This window comes from Notolepis coatsorum (assembly GCF_963971535.1).
Source record: "Notolepis coatsorum genome assembly, chromosome: 10".
NCBI lineage: Eukaryota > Metazoa > Chordata > Actinopteri > Aulopiformes > Paralepididae > Notolepis > Notolepis coatsorum.
In genome coordinates, this window is record NC_140174.1 from 109,828,818 (window position 1) to 109,839,344 (window position 10,527).

At 46.3% G+C, this 10,527-nt stretch overlaps 1 protein-coding gene across 1 annotated transcript in view; it reads right to left on the bottom strand.

Annotated features, from left to right (window-relative positions):
• The window catches only part of fras1 (Fraser extracellular matrix complex subunit 1), a gene marked incomplete at its 5' end in the record, with an annotated part of 148,441 nt that overhangs the window by 45,618 nt on the left and 92,296 nt on the right, over window positions 1–10,527 (bottom strand). Inside the window, 6 exon segments of the mRNA XM_084323142.1 lie at window positions 2,018–2,165; window positions 3,287–3,447; window positions 4,600–4,944; window positions 6,184–6,430; window positions 9,508–9,676; window positions 10,190–10,349. Coding sequence (XP_084179268.1) covers window positions 2,018–2,165; window positions 3,287–3,447; window positions 4,600–4,944; window positions 6,184–6,430; window positions 9,508–9,676; window positions 10,190–10,349 — 1,230 coding nt within the window.

Genomic DNA, 10,527 nt, shown 5'->3' on the forward strand with positions numbered 1-10,527 from the left:
GTACAAGTAGTGACGTGGCTGTGGATGGTAAGCGGTACTGCAAGTAAACTCACTCCCCAGAGGCATCCAGACCCGGAAGCAAGAAGTGAATTCACTTCTTGCTTAGTGGTCTGTGATGCCGCCCGCAACGCGGGCGTCCGGGGTTCAACTCCCACTCAGGGCGATCCCTTAACAGGGGTCGAATCGACTAAACACAACGCAGACAAGATCACACCGGCTACATGAGGAACAGCATGGATTGTAGCTAACTATCAGGAGCTAGTATGAGGAACAGCATGGATTGTAGTTAACTATCTGGAGCTAGTATGAGGAACAGCATGGATTGTAGCTAACTATCTGGAGCTAGTGTGAGGAACAGCATGGATTGTAGCTAACTATCTGGAGCTAGTATGAGGAACAGCATGGATTGTAGCTAACTATCTGGAGCTAGTATGAGGAACAGCATGGATTGTAGCTAACTATCTGGAGCTAGTGTGAGGAACAGCATGGATTGTAGCTAACTATCTGGAGCTAGTATGAAGAGGGTTCATCCCTATGTTCCCCGGGTCCTATGTTCCCCGCTTGATTGATTAATAGATTGAAAATTTTATAAATTTTTATTATTTTATTAATTATTAATGTCCGCCTTGTTTCGAACTGGTTAAGCTTAGGCCCTCTTTCGAACTGGTTAAGGTTAGAGTTTGGAATCAGGGCTGGTGGTCTAAAATTTTCAATCAATCAATCAATCAAAGCGGGGAACATAGGACCCGGGGAACATAGACATGCTCCCTATGAAGAACAGCATGGATTGTAGCTAACTATCTGGAGCTAGTATGAGGAACAGGATGGATTGTAGCTAACTATCTGGAGCTAGTATGAGGAACAGGGGATCATCCCTATGTTCCCCGGGTCCTATGTTCCCCGGGTTCTATGTTCCCCGCTTTGATTGATTAATAGATTGAACATTTTATTATTTTATTAATTATTAATGTCCACCTTGTTTCAAACGGTTAAGCTTAGGCCCTCTTTCGAACTAGTTAATGTTAGAGTTTGGAATCAGGGCTGGTGGTCTAAAATGTTCAATCAATCAATCAAAGCGGGGAACATAGGACCCGGGGAACATAGACATGCTCCCAGGAACAGCATGGATTGTAGCTAACTATCTGGAGCTAGTATGAGGAACAGCATGGATTGTAGCTAACTATCCAGAGCTAGTATGAGGAACAGCATGGATTGTAGCTAACTATCCAGAGCTAGTATGAGGAACAGCATGGATTGTAGCTAACTATCTGGAGCTAGTATGAGGAACAGCATGGATTGTAGCTAACGATCTGGAGCTAGTATGAGGAACAGCATGGATTGTAGCTAACTATCTGGAGCTAGTATGAGGAACAGCATGGATTGTAGCTAACTATCTGGAGCTAGTATGAGGAACAGCATGGAGTGTAGCTAACTATCTGGAGCTAGTATGAGGAACAGCATGGATTGTAGCTAACTATCTGGAGCTAGTATGAGGAACAGTATGGATTGTAGCTAACTATCTGGAGCTAGTATGAGGAACAGCATGGATTGTATCTAACTATCTGGAGCTAGTATGAGGAACAGCATGGATTGTAGCTAACTATCAGGAGCTAGTATGAGGAACAGCATGGATTGTAGCTAACTATCTGGAGCTAGTATGAGGAACAGCATGGATTGTATCTAACTATCTGGAGCTAGTATGAGGAACAGCATGGATTGTAGCTAACTATCTGGATCTAGTATGAGGAACAGCATGGATTGTAGCTAACTATCTGGAGCTAGTATGAGGAACAGCATGGAGTGTAGCTAACTATCTGGAGCTAGTATGAGGAACAGCATGGATTGTAGCTAACTATCTGGAGCTAGTATGAGGAACAGCATGGATTGTAGCTAACTATCTGGAGCTAGTATGAGGAACAGCATGGATTGTAGCTAACTAGCAGTGACTGTGTTCTACTGTGTGACTTTGTCCTACTGTGTCCTACTGTGAACTGTGACCCCTGAACTGTGTACGTACTGTCCTGGAAGGTGTCGGTGATGACGATGTCGGCCTCGTACGGCTCCAGCAGCACGGCCCCCTGGGGAGAGCTGAGGAAGACCACGAAGGACTCGGACCCCTCGATGGATGGGTTCTGGACGTCGTCCATGATGGTCAGACTGCAGGTCTGGAAACAGAGGTGGTGGTCAGTGACATCACGATGGTCAGACTACAGGTCTGCAAACAGAGGTGGTGGTCAGTGACATCATGATTGGTCAGACTACAGGTCTGCAAACAGAGGTGGTGGTCAGTGACATCATGATTGGTCAGACTACAGGTCTGCAAACAGAGGTGGTGGTCAGTGACATCACGATGGTCAGACTACAGGTCTGGAAACAGAGGTGGTGGTCAGTGACATCATGATGGTCAGACTACAGGTCTGGAAACAAAGGTGGTGGTCAGTGACATCACGATGGTCAGACTACAGGTCTGGAAACAGAGGTGGTGGTCAGTGACATCATGATGGTCAGACTACAGGTCTGGAAACAGAGGTGGTGGTCAGTGACATCATTATGCCACAACAATGTGGAACGCCCTACCCAAAGCTGTAAAGGAATGTGAATCACTACCCACCTTCAAAAACACTCTCAAAGAACACCTACGGGAGACTGCAATTCAAAACTGGCCCCTACAAATGTCCTAACCCAGTTGTACAATAAAGACCAAGCATGGCTTTGTCAGTATTCCAACGTACCCAACCCCCCCCCCCCCCCCCCACCTCCAATGTACAGCCCCACCCAACCCCACCCCACCTACCCAACCTTCTCCAATGTACAGTTTCTATGTCAAATGTATGTCAGTATTCCAATGTACAGTGTCCCCCCCCCTACCCAACCCCCCCCCACCTCCAATGTACAGCCCCACCCCACCTACCCAACCTCCTCCAATGCACAGTTTCTATGTCAAATGTATATACACTCTTTTTCTGGATTTTTTTTTGTATCACAAACAGTACTGTATTTGAAAATCTGTTATGTCATAAATGTATAGATGTAGCAGTACTGTCTATCTGTATGTCGTGTGTGTCATATGATGAATTGAAAATGGGGGACCCTGATGGAAACAAGACGAAAGTCTTTCTCAGGTCTGCATCCTCTTAACAATTGTATGCATTGAGCTGTACTGTACTGTACCCATTCTGCAATCTGTTAATAAACTTTTCAATCAATCAATCAAATTGGTCAGACTACAGGTCTGCAAACAGAGGTGGTGGTCAGTGACATTACGATGGTCAGAGTCTTTCCTCACCTCCTCAGTCCGTCCAGGTCTGAACTCCACCTTCTTGGAGCTGGGGATGTAGTCCACGCCTGGGGTGGCTGAGGGGGGGTCTGAGGGCCGCGTTGCGCACCACACAGAGGTGAGGGAGGACAGGTCGCTGCCTTGGCGCAACACCTGGATCTCTATTGTGCCTGTGGGGGAGGAGGGGGGGGGGGGGGGTGCAGGAACAGTGATGGGTCAGTCCTGGCTCAGAACCGTCCAAATCAAGAGTGTAAAGATATAAATAGTTAGGGTTAGGATTCCTAAACATCTACGTTTATATATATATATATTTACCATATATATAATATATATATACAGGTGCAGCTCAATAAATTAGAATATCGTGGAAAAGTCTATATTTATTTTGCCGCATTGATGCAGTAATTTGTGCAAAAGGAGCCCCAACTAAGTACTGAGTGAACATACTTTTCAGACAGGCTGACATTTCTATATTAAATATATATATTTTTTGATTGGTCTTATGTAATATAAAACATTTCTGAGATATTGAATTTGCGGTTTTCTTTTTTTAAAACTTTATTTTTTTTAGCGTTTATCGCTTTCCTGGTCAAGCATGACCGACAGCTGCAGGGTGAAACGGGAGAGAGAGCAGGGGGAGACACCCGGCAAACGACGGCGAGTCCGGGAACCGAACCCGGAGTCAACCAGATCCGCGACGCAGCACGGAGTCCCGCGCGAGCGCGGTAACATGGTGTGCTACTGGAGCACCCGAATTTGCGGTTTTCATGAGCTGTAAGCCATACTCATCAAAATTAAAACAAATAAAGGCTTGAAATATTTCACTTTGTGTGTAATGAATCTATAATCTATGAGAGTTTCGCTTTTTGAATTTAGTTACTGAAATAAATAAACGTTTCCACAATATTCTAATTCATTGAGCTGCACCTGTATATATATAGGGATGTTCGATATTGGCTTTTTTACCGATATCCGATATACCGATATTGTCCAACTCTTAATTTCCGATACCAATATCAACCGATACCGATATATGCTGGGTTTCCCCCCCCAAAAAACAGAATAATTTCAGGTAATTAACATTACATATCTCTTGTTGTGGGATTAACACAACATTATGCATACTTTTGACAATAAATAAAATAAGAATTTGTTGTTACTTGTTTGCCTGGGTAAATAAAGGTTCAATAAATGTAAAATAAAAAAATTAAATCTTTTTTTTTTGGGAAAACTGATACCGATAATTTACGATATTACATTTGAATGCCAATATCGGCCGATAATATCGGACATCCCATAAACACACACAGAGCAGCTCGTACCGGCGTCTTCGCTGAAGGTGAAGGTGGCGTTGGCGAGGGAGACCGTGGACGCGTCGTTCGGCCCGTCGATCACCACCTTGGCCACCGTCACGTCTCCCGTGCGGGCGTTGTCCGAAGCGTCCGAGAGCACCAGCTCGAACTCCTCCGAGAGCTCATACTCGCTGTCGTCCACCAGCCGCACGTCGCAGGTGGTCATGCTGACCCCAGGGCCGAACACCACGCGGCTGTCTCCGCCCATACCGCGACTCTTGAAGTCAGAGCCGGACTCCAGGCCGTGCAGGCTGCTGCCTAGAGCCGACTTGGAGACCGTGTAGCAGAGAGCCGAGACCGTACTGGAGGTGTCACCTGGGGGGGGGGGGGGGGGGGGGGGGGGGGGGGAGAGAGAGGGGGGGATAGAGAGACAGAGATTGGGGGGAGGGAGGGAGAGAGAGGGGGGTGGGGAGAGGGGGGAGAAAGAGACAGAGATTGGGGGGGGGGAGGGAGAGAGAGAGAGGGGGAGAGAGAGGGGGGGTGGGGAGAGGGGGGATAGAGAGACAGAGATTGGGGGGGGAGGGAGAGAGAGAGGGGGGGATAGAGAGAGAGGGGGAGAGGGGGTGGGGAGAGAGAGAGAGGGGGAGAGAGAGAGGGGGTGGGGAGAGGGGGGGATAGAGAGAGGGAGAGGGGAGAGAGATGGGGGAGAGAGAGAGGGGCGGGAGAGAGATGGGGGAGAGAGGGGGAGAGAGAGAGGAGAAAGAGAGGGGGTGGGGAGAGGGGGGATATAGAGAGGGAGAGGGGAGAGAGAGGGGGGAGAGAGAGAGAGGGGTGGGAGAGAGAGGGGGGGAGAGGGGGAGAGAGAGAGAGGAGAGAGAGGGGGTGGGGAGAGGGGGGGGTAGAGAGAGGGAGAGGGGAGAGAGAGGGGGGAGAGAGAGAGAGGGGCGGGAGAGAGAGGGGGGAGAGAGAGAGGAGAGAGATAGGGGGTGGGGAAAGGGGGGGATAGAGGGATCTATTAATATGCAAGGATAACAATCTGTATAGTCAAAGTCACAAATAACAATCTGTATAGTCAAAGATCTGTATAGTCAAAGTCACAAATAACAATCTGTATAGTCAAAGTCACAAATAACAATCTGTATAGTCAAAGTCACAAATAACAATCTGTATAGTCAAAGTCACAAATAACAATCTGTATAGTCAAAGTCACAAATAACAATCTGTATAGTCAAAGTCAAGCCTCCAAGAGGAGTTAACCGCAAGTGAGTGGAGGGGAGCTTTAAGAAGTTATCTCGGCTTATCTCAAGTGTACCGCTCCTTTTAACAGTATGTTCTTTCGTTTAGTTGAGAACAAAATGTATACATTTATTTGTTGAGCCCAGAAAAGATTTTGACTTGTGAACTTTCTAAAGATATGGGTCTACTTTGGTCTAATCTTTAAAATTGTACAAACGTAATTGTCCTCAAAATATAATATATATTAGCTTGTCCTTGCATAAACATTGGTAGCTTTGTCCATCACTTTGTAAATGTGAGTGTATTGTAAATGTATTCCTGCGTTTCTTTACGTTAATTTCAGAACGACTGAGGGCACTGGTGTCTGTCTGTCCTCACCTTTCCTCTGGACGGGTGCGTGGATGAAGCCCGTGCTCTCGTTGACGTGGTACGTCTTCTTGTCAAACTGCAGCGTGGGCTCGTCCTCCGTGTCGTTGATGTGCACGACGGCACGCGTCACGCCCCCCAGCAGGGCGTAGACGGGCATGCTCAGCTCCACCTGGAAGCTCTCCGCCCCCTCGAACACCTGGTCCTCGTTGATCACGATGGTGCACACCTTGGTGTCCTCGCGCTCGTCAAACTGCACCTGGCGACGGCAGAGACAAACACATGATTAGATATTATTAAAATAAAAGTTGAAGTCCAAGGCAGCTCTACACATTTTAAAAAGCCTTTATTTAATGGCTCACATTATTTAGATCATTTAAAAGAAACCAACATGTTTCCGCCTACATAGGGCCTTCATCAGGGTATAGATTAGATATTATGTTTAGATTAGATATACCTATGTACTTATGAAACCGATCTTATTTTGACATGCCCTGGGTGGGAGTTGAACCCCGGTCTCCCACGCCGTGGGCGACATCGCAGACCACTATACCAAGTGGTGAATTCACTGTAATGTGTCTGGATGCCTTTTAAGGAGAGTGAGTTTACTTGCAGTACCGCTACGTGCCACAGTCACTTCACAACACATGAAGTCCATCGTGACGGTGGATATACTCACGGACCTCCGTTACACTTATACACCTGCATATAATCCTTCTATATACCTACTTATAATCCTTCTATATACCTACTTATAATCATTCTATATACCTACTTATAATCATTCTATATACCTACTTATACACATGCATATAACCCTCTATATACCTACTTATAACCCTTCTATATACCTACTTTTACACCTGCATATCATCCTTCTATATACCTACTTATAACCCTTCTATATACCTACTTATACACCTGCATATAATCCTTCTATATACCTACTTATACACCTGCATATAACCCTCTATATACCTACGTATACACCTGTATATAATCATGTATGGTACTGATGTGTGGTACTGACGTATGGTACTGATGTGTGGTACTGATGGTACTGATGTGTGGTACAGATGTGTGGTACTGACGTATGGTACTGATGTGTGGTACTGATGTGTGGTACTGATGTGTGGTACTGATGTGTGGTACTGATGTGTGGTACTGATGTGTGGTACTGATGGTACTGATGTGTGGTACTGATGTGTGGTACTGATGGTACTGATGTGTGGTACTGATGTGTGGTACTGATGTGTGGTACTGATGTGTGGTACTGATGTGTGGTACTGATGTATGGTACTGATGTGTGGTACTGATGGTACTGATGTGTGGTACTGATGTGTGGTACTGATGTGTGGTACTGATGTGTGGTACTGATGTGTGGTACTGATGTGTGGTACTGATGTGTGGTACTGATGTGTGGTACTGGTGTGTGGTACTGATGTGTGGTACTGATGTATGGTACTGATGTGTGGTACTGATGTGTGGTACTGATGGTACTGATGTGTGGTACTGATGTGTGGTACTGCTGTGTGGTACTGATGTGTGGTACTGATGTGTGGTACTGATGGTACTGATGTGTGGTACTGATGGTACTGATGTGTGGTACTGATGTGTGGTACTGATGTGTGGTACTGATGTGTGGTACTGATGTATGGTACTGATGTGTGGTACTGATGTGTGGTACTGATGTATGGTACTGATGTGTGGTACTGATGGTACTGATGTGTGGTACTGATGTGTGGTACTGGTGTATGGTACTGATGTGTGGTACTGATGTGTGGTACTGATGTATGGTACTGATGTGTGGTACTGATGGTACTGATGTGTGGTACTGATGTGTGGTACTGATGTGTGGTACTGATGGTACTGATGTGTGGTACTGATGTGTGGTACTGATGTGTGGTACTGATGTGTGGTACTGATGTGTGGTACTGATGTGTGGTACTGATGGTACTGATGTGTGGTACTGATGGTACTGATGTGTGGTACTGATGTGTGGTACTGATGTGTGGTACTGATGGTACTGATGTGTGGTACTGATGTGTGGTACTGATGTGTGGTACTGATGGTACTGATGTATGGTACTGATGTGTGGTACTGATGGTACTGATGTGTGGTACTGATGTGTGGTACTGATGGTACTGATGTGTGGTACTGATGTGTGGTACTGATGTGTGGTACTGATGTGTGGTACTGATGTGTGGTACTGATGTGTGGTACTGATGTGTGGTACTGATGGTACTGATGTGTGGTACTGATGGTACTGATGTGTGGTACTGATGTGTGGTACTGATGTGTGGTACTGATGTGTGGTACTGATGGTACTGATGTGTGGTACTGATGTGTGGTACTGATGTGTGGTACTGATGTGTGGTACTGATGGTACTGATGTGTGGTACTGATGGTACTGATGTGTGGTACTGATGTATGGTACTGACGTGTGGTACTGTTGTGTGGTACTGACGTGTGGTACTGATGGTACTGATGTGTGGTACTGATGTGTGGTACTGATGTGTGGTACTGATGTGTGGTACTGATGTGTGGTACTGATGTGTGGTACTGATGGTACTGATGTGTGGTACTGATGGTACTGATGTGTGGTACTGATGTGTGGTACTGATGGTACTGATGTGTGGTACTGATGTGTGGTACTGATGTGTGGTACTGATGGTACTGATGTGTGGTACTGCTGTGTGGTACTGATGTGTGGTACTGATGTGTGGTACTGATGTGTGGTACTGATGTGTGGTACTGATGTATGGTACTGATGGTACTGATGTGTGGTACTGATGTGTGGTACTGATGGTACTGATGTGTGGTACTGATGTGTGGTACTGATGGTACTGATGTGTGGTACTGATGTGTGGTACTGATGGTACTGATGTGTGGTACTGATGTGTGGTACTGATGGTACTGATGTGTGGTACTGATGTGTGGTACTGATGGTACTGATGTGTGGTACTGATGGTACTGATGTGTGGTACTGATGGTACTGATGTGTGGTACTGATGTGTGGTACTGATGGTACTGATGTGTGGTACTGATGTGTGGTACTGATGGTACTGATGTGTGGTACTGATGGTACTGATGTGTGGTACTGATGGTACTGATGTGTGGTACTGATGTGTGGTACTGATGTGTGGTACTGATGTGTGGTACTGATGTGTGGTACTGATGGTACTGATGTGTGGTACTGATGTATGGTACTGATGTGTGGTACTGATGTGTGGTACTGATGTGTGGTACTGATGTGTGGTACTGATGTGTGGTACTGATGTGTGGTACTGATGTGTGGTACTGATGGTACTGATGTGTGGTACTGATGTGTGGTACCTGGCCGGCGTACTCCACGTAGTCATGCTGTCCGGGCCGCGAGGCCCCGCTGGAGGTGGAGGTGGCGCTGCCCTGCTCGGTGCGGCAGAGCACGATGGCGTACTGGTTGAGGTTGCCCGTCCTCTTCACCGTCACTGCCACCGAGCCGGCCCCCTCGCTCACGTTGTAGCTGGGAGAGAGACAGGGAGGAGGTGGAGAGAGACAGGGAGGAGGTGGAGAGAGACAGGGAGGAGGTGGAGAGAGAGCGGTGTAACTCAATGGTTCCCAGACCCTTTATTCATCAGGGACTCAAAAGTAGGGATGTTCGATATTGGCTTTTTTACCGATATGCGATATACCGATATTGTCCAACTCTTACTTTCCGATACCGATATCAACCGATACCGATATATGCAGGGTTCCCCCCCCCCCCCAAAAAACTGAATCATTTCAGGTAATTATTACATTACACATCTCTTGTCGTGGAATTAACACATTATGCATACTTTTGACAATAAATAAAACAAGAATTTGTTCTTACTTGCTTGCCTGGGTAAATAAAGGTTAAATAAATGTATACAATTTCTTTTGAAAACCGATACCGATCATTTCCGATATTACATTTTAATGCCAATAGGCCGATAATATTGGACATCCCTACTTAAAAGTCCAATCGATATTTTCCAAGTGATTGGTCACTGACCTCTTGTGCTCGAAGCTGATGAGGGACCACTGGATGTGGAAGACGTTGTCGCTGACCACGTTGGGCTTGCTGTCCTTGACCAGGAACCTGAAGTTGTCCATGGTCTCCTGGACGTTCTCCTGGTGCAGCACATAGCGGATCAGGCCCAGGTTGATGTCGGCTGGAGGTGGGAGAGGAGACGTTACCATGACGTCAAAGTGACGCTTACTGTCCACTGCTGTGCTATGAAGTGATTTTAACCCTTTCACTACCACACTACCAAAGGGTTAACCCTTTCACTGCGACAATACAGAAGGTTAACCCTTTCACTGCCACACAACAAATGGTTAATCCTTTCA